This window comes from Dryobates pubescens, chromosome 10, assembly GCF_014839835.1.
Source record: "Dryobates pubescens isolate bDryPub1 chromosome 10, bDryPub1.pri, whole genome shotgun sequence".
Classification (NCBI taxonomy): domain Eukaryota; kingdom Metazoa; phylum Chordata; class Aves; order Piciformes; family Picidae; genus Dryobates; species Dryobates pubescens.
This window is the reverse complement of record NC_071621.1, coordinates 18,782,929-18,802,287: the sequence shown is the minus strand read 5'-3', so window position 1 is coordinate 18,802,287 and position 19,359 is coordinate 18,782,929. Positions and strand designations below refer to the sequence as shown.

Below are 19,359 nucleotides of genomic sequence, written 5' to 3'. Positions count from 1 at the left end.
TGTGCAGCACACACTAACACCTCAGTTCAAAGCACCCGCGCCTAGCAGCGCAACATTTCCAGTTCAAGCTTCTGACGCGTTGTAATACTCTCTGTATATAGTTAAGCAACCCGCAGCGTCCTGTCGAGTCGCCGCCTGGTGGACAAGCGGCGGGATTGCACCCTTCGTGTTCCTGTAATGGAAATTAATTCTGTAAATATTCTGACTGAGTCCAAATTGTAAATACTAAACCACTTATGGGATGTATTTCACAATCGTGCCCTAGAATTTGTATATAGAATAATGATTCATAGGTTATTAATAATTGTAATTACTAATAAACTTATTGTTTATATAATTCATGTTTCATACTCATAAATTAATAACCTCTTCATCACACTCCTGTGAGAAGCTCCAGATTGAGCTGCTGCTGCTTCTGGAGTTTTCCTCTGCTGCCCCATGAACCAGGTCTGCTGCTGCTCAGCCAGCTCTGACCAGCAGCCCCAGGAAGCAGGCAACTGGTGATCCCTTGGTACTCAGCAGAGATTCTGAGCTACGGACAGCTGTGCTACAGCTGTGTCATGCAGCTCTGGGAAGGTGGCATCTCATTGTGGGTACCACTGTGAAGGAAGCAGCTTTCTGCAGCCTTGCGAGAGCTCAACACAACATCTGTATATTAAAGCTGAGAATCTGAATGTGTGAACAGAACTTGCCAGGGAAAGCCTTTGACTCGCCCTGAGTGAGTCAGCAAGAGGAATTTTCAAGCCTTGAACTCCTTCCCAGCTCTGACCAAAGTATTCTTATTTTTTTGCTCTGCTGTACAGTTTTTGCCACCTCACTCAGTATTTCCACTGACTGCACTGCAGCTGCCTAGAGGGCTAAAGTTCCTGTGGTGATGAGGAATTCAGCTATTTTCTTGTCTGTGGCTAAAAATTCCCCATAGGGCCTTGTTCTCCTTGTTCTTCACTCTCCAGGGCTCAATCACTCTGAAGGAAGTGTGACCAGAGGCATGAAGCTAAGTAACTGAGAGCATTGGGACCTACCTGTCTTCATTATTTACTTGCATTGTCTCACTCAGTGGAATTCTTTTCTCCTGCTAGCTGTTCTCCACTGAGAGCAAGAGCGGATTGCTCCTTCTATGCATGTCCAAGTGCTGATGATCTTCATTCAGCTGAAAACAAATAGTCATGCTCCAAGTCCTGCCACTGCCTTTCCTCCACTAGGCTTTCTCCTGTTCCCCTTATCAGCAACAGTTCTTGCTTGAAACGTGGCCATGTCCAGAGCCTGTGACTTCAGGTGCTACAGCAAGCAAACCACCTGCCTTGTAGTTTAATTCCAGGTACACCATCCACACTGCAATTTCTCATGCATCAGTCAACCTCTGCAGAGTTTACTACCTTTGGAGAACTACCCTCTGGTGAGATCCACTTGCTCCCTATGACCATGGCCACTCACAAACACCAGACTCACAGCCAACAGCGAGATCATCATCTTTCAAGGGGGAGGCTACCATATCTCAGTCCCATTAGTGCTTGACAATCAGTTAGTGTAAGTCAAAAGTTCATTAGGCTTCTGCTGTCTGCAGCAATGGTGCACACTGGAGTCTCCAATATCCTCACATTAATGATTTCATATAAAAATAACAGAGTATGTATTTAAGCAGCTTGTGTACTTTTCTGAAATGACAGCTTCTCCTGACAATAAACCATTCAGAATTCTCATCAGCTCTTTGAGGGAGAACAAAGTGGGAAGTAGAGCCTAAATACCACACCTCTCTCCTTTAGGCTAGATGGCCTAGCCCCTCCCCCATAGTGGGACGTTGCACAAATAAAGGAAATATTTGCTGTTTTTTTCCTAAATGGCACCTGTTTCTCAGCAGACCTGAGAAGAAATCTGCTGGAGACACTGGTAGCAACAATAAAAGCTACACATAATCTGTGCAGTATTGGTCACCATAGACTAGGATGTGGCTGGATATCTGAGGACACAGTGGAGGCAATAAAACCCCTGACTCACAGGCAAGAGCTTGAAGCTTGCTCTCTAATAATAGAGGTCTAGTGATCTGCCAGACCACTAAAAAAAAAACAAACAGTTGAGGCTCTCTCATCTTTGACACAACTCATTTGGTCTAAATAAAAGTTAACAGATCTGGTCACAGAGTGGTTGACTCAGCAAGGGAGTCTGCAGTGATGGAAAGTGAGGCCCAAAAGGGTGGACGTTTGTATGAAAGTAATACTGGCTTGTGGATTATAAAAAAATGTGCTGCTGACTAACTTCATGGGTGGATTCTTTAGCTCCAGAAGATGAGACTCAGAGAATCTCACATAAGCCTAAGATCACCATCAGCCAAGATGCAGATTTCCTGTAGTTAAAAGAGGTCTGTTGTTTAAACAGACTGGCGCCTAGATCAGTCACTCCCAGCCTTTTCTGTGGTGATCTCACTGCTACCACTTTTTCCTGGAGCTCATTTCTTCTCTTGCCCCACCACCACCTCCTTGCAGTACTGCTTTCTAACAGCCTCTAGACTGCAGCTGCATTGCTGCCACTTGCAGTGATGTAAGTTACCTCTCCTGCTGCTGCCCCAGCACACCTGAATAGGCTGCACACTATGTCATTGCTGCACTTCATCTTTAGCAAGGAAGTGATTAATTTGTGAACTTCAGCTTCTAAGTTGTCCCTGTAAGAAGAGCAGAAGGGGTGAATACAACAGTCTAAGAACAATTCCCAAGTCCTATGGAGAACTGGCACAGCACAGCTTATATCCTTGCAACTGCTCTCACTTTCAGCTCTGAAACAAGGCAGTCAAAGCACCCAAAGTCCCTCCTATGGGCTAACCTCTGCACCCTGAGAACTGCCCATCCATGTGAGTTTGCATGGGTCAAAGCTGTGCCTGGGAGCATGCTACTAATTTAGGAATACTCGGACCTTCACCTTGGCCTAGGCTTATGTACCAGTATAGATGTAGCCAGTCTGCAGCACAAAGAAACAACAGAGACATGTTCATGGCTGAAACCCTCCGAAGTTTCAGTCAGGACAGCCATTTAGCAGCTGCTGGACTATCCCAGTGCTAGCATTTGCTAGCTGGCAATGAAGAGATCAGAAGATGGGGGTTGAAAACAGCACTGTGAGGTGCTGTCAGCTACCATGTTAAGGAGACTCCATTAACTACGCTGGCGTTACACTAGAAGAAAGAAAAAAAAAAAAAGACACTGAAGACTGCAGCCTGAAAAGAGAAAGATACACAAAGTGGGATATTTTATGAGCATCTATTCTTAAATTCTTGAGTTTACTTTAGCAAGGCAGGAGATCAGCATTTCCCACTGAAAACTGTTGAAAACAAGCACCACTCACTGCAGCTGTAAAATTTTAGTTGTGACAATGTTTACAGCAGTTAGATAAAGCTTCAAAATGACAGCACCACTGCAGTGGAAGGACTATCAGAAAAGGGAGCAGCCTGTGTTGTTTAACAAATGTTAACAAATGTCTTTGCCTTATTTCATCTGTGTGAAGAGAAACATCCCACAGTTCACTTATCTGATCCTAATGTCACCTCAGAGTAAAGTTCATGCCAGACAAAGAGTAATCACAGAATAATAAGTATACACTTACCAACTGTATCCATTAGTAAATTAAATTACTGTGATTTTTGGCAGCAAGAGGGAGCTAGGTTAGACATTAGAAATCATTCTGAACTGTAAGGATAGCAAATCAACAGAATCACTTGCTTGGGGAGTTTGTGGAACCTCTGTCACATGGGATTTTTAGAGCTCATTAGAAATAGACCTGTCAGGAATGTACTTGGTCATCTGTTTTGGTAGGGGCAGAGGAGAAGAGGATGATTGCTCAAGATCTCTACCAGCCCTGCTCTTTAAGATCCCTATAGAAGTCAATGCAGAACACTGTAATTTTTTAACAGTTGTTTTATTGACACAAAGCCCAATTAAATGACCTATCTCTGAGGTCATAAGTTTTCAGTGCTGACCAAGAACAGTCTAAAGATGACTGTCAGGGGGAAAATTCATTTTATGGGAACCTGGGAGACTTACTTCACATAAACTGTCCATTTAGGTAAGTTAATGCCACTGAAGGTAGGCCACCAGGCACTTCAGGAAGAATCAGATGAGTTAGTTTCCTATCCATAGCAAAATAAGCCATCTTATTCCAACTGCAGTTGTTAAAACAGGGAGCTAGTGACACATTTTTCCTGTGGATTAATGAGTTGATTATTGGGTTTCAGACATAAATCTACCCAGGGTAGTATGTCTAGAATAGTGCCTAGACTTCATGCAAATGGACAACAGTTTACAAGGGGAGGGTTCAGAGGCCAGCCAGCACCCATGCCCATGGAGAGAAGCTCCCTTTCAGCACCCTGGACAGGATCCCGGCTCCTTCAGGAGTCCAATAGGATGCAGACCCCATGGGCAAGGTATTCCTCACTCCCTTCCTATTCCTGGTTGTGGAGCTGTGATGTCACCAAGCAGGGAAAGAGCCAGGGTCCTTCTAACAAATGGAGCCTACCTTTTCAGATTTCAAAGCACAACTTGTTAGGATGCACCAAGCCTAGACCTGCCAGTGCAAGAGATAATAGAGATGTGAATCATTTGTAGATGAAAGAATTACCTGGAGTTTCCACCCGTCGGTAATGATAGGGGTTAATACACACTTCTTTCTGCTTTGACCCAAATGGGAACTCACAACATTCCAGTGGTTTCAGCTCGTGGTGAGACTGTAAATCAGGCCAGCGCCACACTCTGCAGTATATGACATGGGGAAGCCCCTTGCGGTGAGACACCTGCAGCCGCCCATCTAAGGAACGTGGGATCGTGACACATTTACTGGGCTGACCTGGGCAGCTCAGAGCCCTTTCCAGTTCTTCCATGGCACCTTTTTTCTTCTTTAACTTCTTCACCAGGGAATCAACAGCTTTTTCTGCCCACTTTTCTTCCTCATCTCCTTGTTTCCAGCCCAGCAGCCTTTTCACTGCAGGGCTGGTGAAGGAGAACAAAGAACTGATAGGGGTGCTGGAGTGCATAGGAAGCAGAGATCACACGCAAGCGTCAACAGAAGCAAAATTGTTCTTCTGCCTTGCAAGGCTTGCACCGAGTTTCCACAATATTGAGATGGATGCTTTCTTCAAGGAAAGGTTCTTTCACACACGTTTTTGTAGTCTTAGGCACTGGTTACAAGTAGTCCATCAGGGTGGGTCTCGGAACTCAGAAACATCAAGAAACTGCTGATGAAGCCTGGAACAACAATACAGTACATAGTTAGGCTTCACACACTCCTTTCATTGTTCCTTCAATAAAACTTTTGAAAGACAAATAATTCAAAATATGGAATTAATTTTCAATGGTTTTCTGATTGTTTTTTTGCTATTCATTTGAGGTTCAAGCCTCTCCTCCCCACTACTCTCCACACTCATATAAAAGCTGCACCTATGAAGCGTCAAGTGTCCAGTCACTTCAGTTTGTGTTTGGGTTTAATGCACTAGGCCAATTGTTGCAGGGTTAAGGTTATATTTGCTACAAAAGAAAATGCAGGTATGTTTCACCTTGGAAGCTGCAGGTGCAGCTCAAGCATCTTCTAAGAAATTAAATCCATAATTTCAAATGTTATGGAAGAAATGAGCAGGCATTTTTCTGATTTCAACTCCCTCTCTGCCCCTCCAATCTCACTCTGACGTCAAGAGTTGAATAATATTAACTGCAAAATTAATTTAAAATTCAACTACTCAGAAATTTCATTTAGTGTGTTTGAAAGTCCTATCACCATTCTTCAAGCTTATTTAAATTTTCTCACATGCAAGAGAAAAATCATGTTTGCCTCATCAGTCTGTTTTACACTCTCCAATAATTTACAGGGTTTTGGATGTGGCTTGTGCTGGATGGATCCAGAGTTATTTTTGCTAGGATTTGCTACATCTGACAAAGTCCAATGAAAAGAGTTTAGTTCTTGATTATTTTTGTTTGGTTTGTGGCAGGGTTTTTTTGGTGTTTGGGTGGGGGGTGTTATTGTTATTGGTTTGGTTTTGTCAGTTGTTTTGGTTTTGGTTTTGTTTTCTTCCTTTTTTTTTTTTTTTTTTTTAAGATTTATTTTAAATGTAACTGGAGACAGTCTAATTTTAGCTGAAAATGACGTATTTCCACTGACTGGAACTCTGAGGAAAAAAATTCTTGCATGTCAAGCTATTCACTGCTTTAAATATACTTGATGGACCCTCTGTGCATACCAAGTCCAAAGGTCTGAATTACACAGATGCCACTTAAAGAAGGAGCAGAGCAGCTCCATGACTGCCCTACTCCACCCTTGTGGAAGAACCTGGGTCTTTCCTGCCTACCATCAGTAAAGGTCTGGACATAATCCTCAGCACTGCTTATGTACAGCCACTGAGGAGACAGAGATATTTCCAGGTGGTGGGAATATCAGGGCTCCACAAACCATATACTTTGGCAGTTTCCTTACATGTGCAGCTCTTATTAGAGCTCAAAGGGCACCCGGAAACAACATGTACAGGCACTGGTACAACACACTGAGAAACAAGGTAAATCCCAAGGACTGGTTCCTTGGTATAGTTTGATACTCTTAGCACCACACTCTGGAGCATGCTGCAGAGAAAGCACACATGGCCCAGGGCATCAAAGCCTCTTAGGCAACTTGCAGTATTTGCTAAGGACCAGTGACTGCCTTGAGCTATTTTCCTCCAAGCTCTTCTATTTTGTTCTCATACACGTTCCTCTGCCTCACTGCTGTTACCCTTTAAGGTGCACAGCACCCTGAGAAATTATGATACATGTAAACATAAGGCTAGGTTGGATGGGGATTTGAGCAACTTGATCTAGTGGAAGATGTTTCTGCCCATAGTAGGGGGATTGGACTAGAGGATCTTTAACATCCCTTCCAACTTAAACCGTTTTGTGACTCTATTATCATGGTAAGGATCTTTCCCCCTTCCTCCACAACAGGGCAGGGGCTCAAATTTCCAAAAGCCTTCCACAGAGTTAGATAAATGGAAGCATTTGACCCCACAGAAAAGAAAGCATAAAAGCAACTCTTTGGCGTGTCACAATCCCCAGAAGCAGCTGCTATTCACAGAATCACACAGAATTGTAGGGGTTGGAGGATGATCTAGTCCAACCCCTGCTGCCAAAGCAGGTTCACCAAGGGCAAGCCACACAGGAACACATCCAGGCAGGTTTTGAAAGTCTTCAGAGAAGGATACTCCACAACTTCTCTAAGCAGCCTGTTGCAGTGCTCCATCAACCTCACAGCAAAGAAGTTTTTCCTTATGTTGAGATGGAACTTCCTGTGTTCCCGTTTGTATCCATTGTCCCTCATCCTATCACTGGGCACCAGTGAAGAGACTTGTCCCTTCTTGACATCCACCCATAAAGTATTTGTAAACACTGATCAGATCGCCTCTCAGCCTTCTCTTCTCCAGGAAAAACAGTCCCAGGTCTGTCAACCTTTCCCCATAAGAGAGATGTTCTAGTCCTTTTATCATCCTCATAGCTCCTCTACTGGACTTTCTCCAGCAGTTTCCCATCTCACTTGAACTAGGGAGCCCAAACCTGGACACGTACTCCAGATGAAACCTCACACAGGGAGAGTATTCACCCAAGAGATTCATGTTCCATGCACCAGTGAACAGGAGGCTGCATGGAAATGTGGACAGAGGGAATATAAAACTGTAAGCAAGAGCAAGCACTCACCATGGCACTGAACTTCTGGCTTACAAAATTTCTACATTATCAAGCTATGTGTAAGTCTGTGTGTCTTCAGCTGCCAAAAGAGGATCTCGACAGAGCATAGCATAAACCCCCTCAGTTGCACCATTCAACAAGCAAAGATCAGTTCCACAGAACTGCCCAAACTTGTGCCATCTTGCAAAGAGGAACTTCAAATTCCAGACTTTTTTCCCCATTCTCTAAGTGAAAGTCCAATGACTGGATAGTTACTAACACCTTTTAGTCAAAATTGAAGTCTATTCCAAACACTTAGAGGGTATGTGTGAGAAAAAATAAGTTCAGAATGATTTATCACAGGAAAAATCCCTCAAGCTGTTTGTAAAACATAATGTGGATAGAATTTAGGCAGGCAGCCTCCAGGCTTTTGAGGAAGCAGGCTCAGCCTACAGAATCCAATGCCAGCCCCTCTCCTGGCATGCCATGTAGCAAGATACCTAGAGGTCTGCCCCTCGCTGCCCTGGTGAGAACGTGGAAAAGATCCACCACCGCACTGCTGTCATTGCTTGGTGGCACCAAACCCCATCCTCAGCCAAGAAAATGAAACAGTGTCAAGATCCCTGTAGATCAGCCCTGAAAGCCACAACAGGAAGCCAGGAGAGCCTGGGATGAAATCCCACAGGACCAGTAGCGATGTAAATGTCCCTACTCCAAGCTGAGACAGAAAATGGTTCACACTTCTTATCTGAGGGGGTCTCCCGGGTGTTAGTGTGTGTAAACAACTGCTTCTGATAAGTTAATGCAACATTACAATCATCAGATATGAAAACACACATGTTCACGTAAAAGTATTGTCCTGAGATTTTCTTTTCCATTTTGACCAAGGTTTTAAATAAACACATTAATCTCCTTCAGTCAAATTAAATAACTCAACAGTGACATCAGTATGAGTCTGAGCACTATTGTTGCTAGTGGGAGAGTCGCCAGGACGATGTGTATAAAAGCAAAAGCCGTGCTTTGCAGACCACGTGATGTAGTCTCAGATAAGTACATTGCACAATTTCCTACTGCTCTCCCCCTAGGTTCTTCTAAAATCTTTTTTCCCCAAAAAATTCAACTGACACATAAAATAGGAATGGTATTAAAGAAACCAAACAGCTTTCAAATAATATTATCAAAACACCCTTGTTTAATGTTATTAAATTCTCAGTAAGTCATACTATTCAGCAGACTAAGCCTTCCTGCAAGACTTAGATACTCCATTATGAAATACCTAGGCAGCCACTCTGCTCCAGGGCTGTAATGACAGAGATGTCAGTTTATGGTTGAATTTTAACAACAGTCTTTCAGGACAGCAGCTGCTTAAGTTGTAAGCTTTTTTTTTTTTACAGGCAACTTGCCTACCCAGCTGCAAACTTCCAACATTTAAATGTTTCAAAAACATGTTTGATGAATTTTCTGTGCTGATGATCCAACATCCATTGCTTCAGAAAGCTGAAGAGGAGGGAAGTTTTACAGTTTTAATCGATAACGCCAGCACATGTATGAAACCCTGGGCTATAGCGTAATGGAAGTTCTAGTTTGATCACCTTGATCTCCCCCAGTGACAGTATAATGTGCTATCATATCAGTCAGGCATCACTCAGGGTACATCCCTAACATAATTTCCTCCTCTGGCACTACAAGGAAGGCTTTGTTCATCTGTCAGTTACTGGTCAACACCAAACATGGTCAATCTTCCATGCTGTAAATCTCTATTCCATCACTGAGTTTAGCCTAAGGTCTAATGTTTGCTTTAGAGAAGAAGTAGAAGACATATAGCACATGAGCATGGGCCTACCCTTTAGTCTCTGCAGTCCGCAGGAGCACATGGGACTGGAAATGCTTTGGCTCAGTTCACTGGCTCCGCTATCCCTAAATGCAGGATGCCTACCCTAGCTATGGCTACACTGGTGCTGGAGAACTTTTCTGGGCACAGGAACTTGATTATTTATGTCACAATTTTTTACTGCAGTACCTGGAAGGGCTTTGGTCTGCACCTGTAGCACTCTCCCAAATAACTCCTGTGCACAGTGTAAGAGTTAGCAGGAGAGTAGTCACTCCTAATATGAAGTGGCATAGAGCCATTCCATTTTGGAGGGTGAGACAGTCATTGCACTGAAGTAAGCCTCTCCATCCCAGTTGGCCTCCAGTCCAAAAATAGTACTAGGCATATTTATTTGTATGGAAACAGCTTTTCAGTAGAATTTACTTGGTCACATAACATCCCCAAATAGCTGACACTCATATCAGTCCTATTAACCCTCAAAAACATGAAAAACTACTTGAGAAAAACACACGTACCTGGCACGGACCATTCCACCTAAAAGTAAACATGTACAAAATAAATTATCAAAACCAGGCACTATATACAGCTCATGCTGGGGAAGAAGAATCTCAGCTCAAGCCTGAATGACTCCTAGTCTGAGATTCAGCAACATGAAGTGGAAGAGACTAGGATACTTTCTCCTACTCCTAAGCCTGTTTTACACCTTATAGCAATTAACTTGTATGTCCTTAGGTCAACAGTAGAAATACTTTCCTCCAGCAACTTCCTTGCAGTCATTTCCACTATCTTATAGAAGAGCCTGACACACACATCAAAAGCAGAGAAAAGCAGAGGAAACACCATCACTGTGGGCTTACTATTTTCAAATCAGAGCTAGAACCTCATACTGAAGTCAGTAAGAGGGGTTCCAGAGTTCCCAAAAACTGAACATGCCCTCACATGTGGGCAGTCTCACATGGCAGCATGCTGACATCTCCACTATGGGAAGGCTTTGAGAAATTTAGATTTCATTTAATGTAAAAAGGACTTGATGATCCTAAAGGTCTTTAGCACAATAATGATTCAATTATTCTATGAATAACACTCATATTTGATATAAGGAAGAAAAGATTCAAGTATATAAGCTGCACACCTTACCACTTTTGGATGTGTCTAAGATTTGCAAATTTCATTTAAAAAGAAAATTAAGTACTCAGCTCACTTTTAGTATGCTCATGATGCCTGACTGGAAAGGGATGTACCAGTTCCTGCAGCGGGACCACTCAAGGTGTGCACATCAATGGATGTTTCAACAAAGCTTCATTAGTGTGACTTCATATGGGGAGAACAGAGGGGCATGGACATGTTAACAGTATATCAACATGCCATAGGCTGTTGCAAGCAGGACAGGGGAAATCTGTCTTTCATGTCTGCTTGAAGAAAGAGGGAGAACATATGAACAGTGTAGCTATGTGTTGGGATAGTTATTTCTGCTCAAGGTCTGTGAGTGCAGATTACACAGCTTTCAAGAATGACTGTGCTGGCCTTGGAGAGGAAAAAGGGATTGGAAAACCCTTTGAGATGAGCCCTTCCAACCCTATGTCCCTTACTGTGATGATGCAAAAGAGCTCATCTCTTCAGCAGCAAGCTAATATAACTACACTGTGCTTAGCCCCTGACCTACTTGCATCCTGCTGCTCAGGGACATTCTCAATCATTTTTGCCTTTGAAAATCTCCCACAGTATTTGCAGGCACCCCATAAAATGACCACATGCAAAGTCTGTGCAAGAACATAAAGCAAGACCAATTTATCACCATGATCTCTCTTTGACCGAACTTCCTTCCTCGGTATTAATTTTTAAAGGAAACCAGCGACTGATGTTTATATGGCGTGAACTGCACTGTGCTCCCTGGCTGGGCCACACCGAAGTTTCTGAGATGCAATCCCATAGGACACATCCTCATCTCTGCCCCACACCCAGCTCCCTACAGGCAGGAGGAAGACCCTTTCACCCAGTCCCTGACTTACCCCTTCCTGTGGCTGCCTTGCTTAGGCTCAGACTGGCAGCTCTGAGGAAGACACTCTTTCTCAGACCCTTTTTCCTCTCACAGAGCCAGAAGCTAAGAAGCACACATGCCATGCAGGAGACCTAAGGATGTATTTGTGGGATAAGGCAGAAGGCAGTGGGATATGATGAGAAAGCGCATCAACCTGCCCTGCAAAGTCAAAATATCTTCTTGTGGCTCTGGTTATCCCCATTTTATAGACAGTTGGTCCCGCATTCCTTACATACCCACCATTCCCAAAGAAAGTCTACGAAGCCCATCAGTGTTTCTAAAAATGGAACTGCTAGAAATACGCAAAAAATAGAATTCCTACTTTTAAAATAACCGCTGACTCGTCTCTACTACAAAACATGCAGCCAAGCGCCTCCAGAACAAACACTACACAAAGGAAGAAGAGGACTAGAAAAGAATTTCAGCTTCATTGCTGGCGTAAAGTTTATATCCACACTAATCAGATCCTGTAATCCTCATTATCAATCACTAGGATTCTTGGAGCCATTCCCAAATAGCCGTTTTAGGAAAAGGATTTGCTTAGAGTTGGACGTCAAGAATGTTGTGAATAAGGATACGTCTAAAGAACAATTACTTCAACAAGCATGTGGCCCTCAAGTCAGATGAGAGCTTGTCCTGAAAGTTCAGTGTCTTAAGTCGTTAGAAAGGAATGCACTCTTGGAGCTCTGGTTGTACACTTATAGTGTACACAGGGAAAAGGGTAAAGCAAATGTTCTTGTGTTGTTGGGTAGCACAACCCATTTACCTAACAGGAGACCCAAGGACCAGCTGGTGAGGTTCAGCACAGTGATGAATACCTTCATTTCCAGAGAGAATACACAGAACTGATGGGAGGCTGGCTCCTACTGTCAGACCTACAAGCTCCATTCCTGGTGATGCAAACTCTTGGCACCTGGTTCTCCCCACCCAAGGGCTGCATCTCATGTTTTGAAATCTGCTGCCTAGTTGCGCCAGGTATCTAATGCCACAAAGTCAGAGATACTGTGTGACACCAGGAGTTAGCTGGGGAGCCTGTTGCTTCTAAGCACCTCATGTTGACAGGCACCTCCAGCCATGCTTCCAGCTGTAGCCTGGCACAAAGTCTCCCTGCTTAACACCCAAGATACCAGACAGAAACATCCAGGAGGTCTGCCTGAAGGTTTACTTACTCAGTTATGATGTTAACACATTGGATATCTTTTGCAGCTTGGCAAATGAAATACAGCTCAAAAGATTATATACATCATCAATAACATACTCAAAAGGAAGAACTTCCAGAAGTTCTTCCTCTCTGACTGCAGGCCTCCTCTCCCTCCTCCCAGATGAGAAAGCCTGGCTGAGCGCATATAGGGGAATATATTTCATACACAAAAAGCTTTTCCATATACATCATGTTAGCAGTTTTCCATGGAATTACATTAGCATTTCATTGTGCACAAACCATATCACATTCAAATGTGTTTTTCCTAAAAGGCTTTCATTGTACATCACTGTGGGAAATTGCTAATGCAATAAGATTGACATATAGGTTTTCCTGCATGAACATCCGCAGTAATCTGTGCTAATTGAACCCTCAAGTGGCTTGCAAAACCCTGCAGGGGGGAGGAAGGGTGGAGCATCCACAGGGCCTACATCTTGGAGAACTGTGACAAATAAAGAGTGTAGAGGACAGGTAAGCACGAATATTAGTGTGGTTTATCCATGTAAAGATTGGATTCAGTAGCAAAGATTGCTTTGGACAAGGGGCAAATGCTCTCAAGCAATAGCACTGAGACATTTTCCATGAAAAATATTTGGATATGCTTGGACTTTCTATGGAAGTTATTTCACAACATGACTAAGAACAAAAGGAGCAAGAACTTGTCTGTCTACTTCCCTCCTGTGTGGGGAAAAGGAGGAGACAGCTGGCCATTCCCAGTGACTTCAGCTGAAGATGCAGCTACTCTGCAAATCAGGAGACTTGTTTATGACATTAAAGAGGATTCAAATGCCTACACTTCACCCTGAAAGTATAAAAAAAAGGCTAGATTCTCTTTAACAAGATGACAAGAAATGCTAACAATCAGCTTCAGAAAACACAGAGCAAAAAGCAGAACTAGGTCCCTGAGTCTTTAACAGCAACATTCTCTTCTGCAAACCCACCCCAGGAGTCCAAGGAATACCCCATTTCTCCAGGGCTGTTTCCCCCCTTCCTCTCCCCTCCTATCACTTAGCTCTGCCCCACACAGCCTCTCCAGCCCAAAAGTCCCAAGAAGGTTACCACCAAGAAGCCTTTGTTCCTGCAGCAGTCCTACAAAACACATAGCAAGGGTAGGCATGGGAGCTGCAGGCTGCTGCCTCACACAGGAATTAATTTTGGTTTCTCTATTCTAGATGTCCCTGTGAAATTCTAATGCCCTGTGTGAAGTAATTCAAGATCTGTTGATGAGAGAGAGATAAATTAGCTACCTCATATGAGCTGCAGGGTAAGAAACTACATGTTGGCATTGGAGCCAGAGTAATTTGACAGAGACAAGTTGGATTGGATAGGCCAGGCCAGCAAGTAACCATAAGGAGTCTTGAAAAGCCACATGAACAGCTTGTGCCTCCAGTCAGCTTTGCATGTACTGGGTAGCATGTAGGAGGATCTCATGCTGCCACAGGCCTCTTGGTATATGGTTTTCCCTCAGGTGCCTCAGTTTCTGCATCTATCATATAGGTACACTGATGGGAAAAGCACTAAGAACTCTCTGGATGAGGAATTCTGCAAGGGAATGATTTAAAAAAAAGAAAAAAACACAGAATATATATTTTTTTTAAGGAAAGGCAAGAAAACATGCCCACAAAAAAGTAAGTATTGTTGAAATGCACTGACCTCAGCGGTGGGGTTGCTTGTGTTATAAAGGATTCTTCATTACATGGAGCTTTGCTATTACTTTTTGGAAAGGGTACCACTACAGCCAGCTCCCTGCCTGCTGCTCTTCACAGCACAGCTGCATGACCAAGTACATCACCAGACTGAACAAACACTGAGTAACTGTTATCAACAAACAGCCAATCAGACTCCTATTGTAGCCAGGTAATGAGGGTGAAAGGAAGCCTGAAGCAGAACAAACTGTAATGACCCAAGGGTCTGTTCATTTTCTTTCCTAGCCAGTTCTCTCTTTCAGTGGATGGCGAGTTTGAAGCCAATAGTTCTGATGAACTCTGGAAGTGGTGAACATTTTCAAAGCCTAAACAAAGACCAGGCATACTGAGAGACTCCAGAACAGAAGTCTGCATGGAGACGTCTCAGAAAGAAAAGCAAAAGACACGGGATTTCAGCAGAGGTTGTGCTGACTGGGAGCAGAACGTAGGTGGGAGAAAAGAGCTCACTGGGAAACAAGAGGTTGCAGTATCAAGCTGGAAGGTTGCCACAGTATGGACTAATGCTTTGGCAGCTGCAAAAAGGAAAAAAAAGGAAGGAGGAATGTAGGAAGTAGCATGAAGAAAACATGTCAAGAGGCACCTGAGAGTACCATGACCTGTGAGGAAACCGAAGAGGAAAAGATGATGCTAAGTTTGGCAGAGGTGAGTATGGTGATGCTACTGACAAGGGAAAAGACTGTGGCAGAAAAACTCTGTAGAGAAGGATCTGGGAAAGATAAGACATTTCTCTTTCCAATCAGAAACATACCTCAATCCTAATGCTGCCTCATAAAAACCAGACTGATTATCAGATCTTCTGTTTTGTTTCATGCTTTTGTGTAGGGGTGACTGCATAAACTGGCAAATTGACTCCACTCCATGTCCATCTCCACTGTGTCCTTGCTGTGCCATTGTCCAAAGGAGCTGAACCTCAAAGCAAACTACTCAACCTTACATCAGTCTAAGATGTTGCAATAGTTCTTGCAGAAACCTGCAAGTTGTCCTGGAGAACAATCTGTCTAAAAATCACAGGTATCTGCACAAAACTTGGGCAGATGATGTTTCACTTGCTCTGATTTAAACACATACATGTATTAGTCAGGATTTCAGTCTGGGCTCTGATCCCACAGTCTATTATTCACTCATCTGCAAAAGCACAACAAGGTTTTTTAGCTGCTGTAATAAATACACAGAGCCCTAGACTCTTTAATTCACCTCTCCATCTGTAAAATTCCAACAGTATTAACCATTCAAACGTTACATAAAAAAAATATAAGATGGGAAATAATTTGGGATATTTTTGAAAACTTTATTTTATTCTACTGCATTCAGTCTAATGCTTCCCAATAACAAATGTTCTCAAAGATAGTAACAGCACAGCGATGCTTTTCTCAAACTCTCATTGTTATTACTATCTTTGGTTATTAATGTTCAATAACACTAATGATTCTTCATACCTGCCTGCAGCAGGAAATAAGGCAGTCTACCAGAACAACCTTTCCTATGTATGTTTTTACTATGCTGTTTGCAGTTAAAATATTTATGATGGTTTACTCTTCTTTCTTCCCCATCTCTGTAACTATTACTTGTAAGGGGTATATTGCACAGCAAATGGCATCTTTGTACTCTTCTTTTTTTATATTTTTTTTTCCAGCAGACAAATTACCCAGAGTATATATATTATTTCCTTTCTGGCTGTCCTGATCAAGATTCTTTGAAACTGGGTGCCTAGTGCTGCTCATGCTGAAATTACTGTTAGCCAGTATCAGCACCAGTGATAAACTCTAGCTAGTGTTTTGGTTAGAGGTCATTCGTAATTAGTAATCATTGTCCTTTGAATTTAACAATGGAAAAATAAAACTTTATAAAGACAGGTTAGCCTAGCCATCAAAATTACAGCTCTTCAGCATTCAGGAGGGAGGATTATGTGACACGCTATCTCCTGGGCTGATAACAGCAGATACCTGTTAAATGTGAGATGCAGAAAGTCTGTAGAAGAATAAAAGGAGAGAAAGGAGGATTAACTGTTCAGATGTTACAAGATACTTCAGACTGATATTTCTACACCCCTGTTTCAGTGAGTCAGGCCTCGTCTTCTACCCACTGAAGACAACATGGGATGGCACCACTACCAATTTCCATGAGAGCAGCTTCCAAATCTGAGGTGCTACCCAACATCTCTACACACATCCTCACCTTCCGCAGATATTTGGCAAGTGTGTGTTTGTCTCTTAGCCTTGAACAAATGTTAATAAAATATCAATAGTCAACTTCACAAAACTGTCCAGTTGACAGCTTTGTGTATGTTCGTTTCAGTTACTGCACATAAATAAAAGCTTTTATCTCCCACTTGTGCCAATTTACAAACTCTGCTTATCATAAGGATTTATGATAAAATACATCTGACCCTTATTCCAGTAATTTTTTGCAGAATTGTTGTTTATCAGCTTATGTGCAAATTAACAAAGTGAAGACTGAAATGTTTTCCAGTCCATCACAAAGGATGGACAAGAATGGGAACTGCTGACAAACTCAGTAAATACAATACAAGGTATCGTTCTTGATACGATTCACTTTAAATGTATTTCTGGACATGTTTATTTAACCTAATACGTCAAATTAACCCAATATTTTAAAAACTAACAAACAAACAAACAAAACCAACCACCAAACCAACCAAAAATCAACAGACAGATGACAAATCATCTCCAGCCTCTGCTTTCAAATCTAACAGGAAGCAAACATGAATGAGACAGACACTGGTACTTATCAAATCTGAAAGAAGGGAGTTGTCTGGCTGGATTAAAACAGATGAGGTTTGTTTGAGTGATGACATTTCTCCCACCATTGCTGAGGGGGAGAATTCTGCAGCACTTTCTTCAGCTTATACTCCTGAAATGAGATTACTCCTATCGCACACATACATGCACATATAGAGATGTACATTTCCACATGCTAGAGATAAAATGTACTGAAACTCGCATTATCTGCAGTGCCCTTCCCCAAACACTGCAAACTCGAATACGTTCCCAAGCTGTGCTCATCATTTCCCATTTCTGCTGAAGGAGTGCTCATTCACTGAAAAACTGACCATTCTGGGCATAAAATCTTTTTCACTAATTTACAAAGCACAAGTAATTAATTAACAGTGTGCATCTGTGTGTGCACGTCTATGTGTATGTCATTTATTTTTATTCCCACTAACGCCTCTTTTAAAGCAGACCTGACTAGCACACATAAATTCCCCCATAAAATCAAAGTAGGAAAACACAAAGTTATGGCACAATATCTGAATTGTTACCAATGCAAAAAACTTCGAGTTCCCTCCACTGATGAGCTACCCGGGCATAGAGATAACATTACAATAATTCAGAATTTGCCATACCGAAAGCTATTGTTTTTGGAAATGTTGGTTACTTGCTGACAAGCAACGTTAGCCGGGAGACGAAAAAAAAAAGAAAGAAAGGGGAAAAAAAAAAAAAAAAAAAAAAAGAGAGAGTCCCTCTTTAGAATACAAACCCAAATCCCAGCAATTCTGCTCCGTTCTGCTTGGGAGCATGTCCAGAAGCGGGATTTCTTTAACAGAAAATAACCTCTGAAAGGAAAAGTATTTCCAAACGTGTCATGTGGGTTTTTGTTGGCTTTAGTGGCTTTTTTTCCCCTCCTACTTAAATGAGAAGGAAAGAAACCCTAACAGCGGGAAGACTTGTCAGCGTTTAGCCATCCATAAAACTGTTTTTCCCTCGCACTCCTCCTTTCGCTTGTAGTCCTGGCGTCGGTTTGTCTCATCTCGCTGCTGCCCCAGCCCCAACCCCCGCCCGCACACCGCCCCAGTGCAGCGGGGCCGGGGCCAGCAGTCGCAGGGACGGACACTAGCCCGGGGCGCCGCCGCGGCTGCCCCGCCGGGAGCACAGGATGCTGCGGCCCGCCGCCGCCCCGGTACCCGACCCGGCACGGGGAAGGATGCGGAGCAGCCCTCGCGGGAAGTTTGGGTCTGCGAAACTGTCCCCCTGCTTCCCTGTCCCCCGTCCTCTCACTCCGCCCTTGCCGGGACGCAGCCGGGAGCCCCGGCTCTTACCTGCCAGCGGGCGCGGGCTGGGGTCTCGTCGCGCCGCGGGCGGGAGCGGGGCTGCAGCTGCGCGGCGGCGGCGGCGGGGCCAGGGCGCAGCAGCAGCGGCAGCAGCAGCCCCGGCCGGCGTCAGTCAGGCGGGAGCCGCCAGGCTGTATTAGTGCGCCGGGCTGGACCACGGCCAGCAGAGCCGCTGCCGCTGGCCCGCCCCTGCGCCCCCCCCCCCCCCCCCCCCCGACCCGTCGCCGCGCCGCCCCGCGCCCGCACATACAGGCACCGACAGGCAGACACACGGGGTGCACCCACCCGCACCCGCCAGTTCTGGGCGCCCCGCTACAGGCTGCCCCCTCTCCCGTCCTCGTCGCCACCACAGGCGCCGAATTTCCCCGACTTCCCGCACACGGACACGGTTACCCCCTTCACAGAGTTCACCTCCCGGCACAGACACGCACCCGCACACACGCCTCCGCGCGCGCACACACACACCCGCACACTCACACCCGCACACAGAGACACACCGACCCTTCACACACCTCACCCCCCTTACACACACACACATGCTCATACTTGCCCCCAGCCGGGAGTCCCGCGGGGGGGCAGCCGCCTCAGGCGCCGCCATTTCTCCGCCCCACGGCTCCCCGCTGAGGGAGCGCCCCGACCCCTGCCCTGCACGGCGCGGCCCAAAGCCCAACGCGAGGCTGGCGACAAAGGCCGGGCCTGGCACTGTGAGAGGTCGGCGAGGCTTTTGGATGTGACCGCAGGGGCAGCCCTCGGGCAGGGGCTGTGCCCAGTGCCTCCACTACCAGTTCTTAGCCCATGGCCCCTCATGCAAGCCTCTCAGCTCTGTGCACCCGAGGCTGGCCGCAGTGGCCGAACA

The 19,359-nt window shown here is 44.4% G+C and overlaps 1 protein-coding gene across 2 annotated transcripts in view; it reads right to left on the bottom strand.

The window, feature by feature from the left end:
- Positions 1-18,559, bottom strand: part of SMAD9 (SMAD family member 9) — a 35,871-nt gene extending 17,312 nt beyond the window's left edge. For both annotated transcript variants that reach the window (XM_054164566.1, XM_054164567.1), the window contains exons 1-2: positions 18,492-18,559; positions 4,600-5,222 (exon numbers count right to left, since the gene is read on the bottom strand). In XM_054164566.1, the coding sequence (XP_054020541.1) occupies positions 4,600-5,011 (412 nt within the window). In that variant the 5' untranslated portion in view covers positions 5,012-5,222; positions 18,492-18,559. The remainder of the gene's footprint in view (positions 1-4,599; positions 5,223-18,491) is intronic.
- Positions 18,560-19,359: the final 800 nt, after the last annotated feature.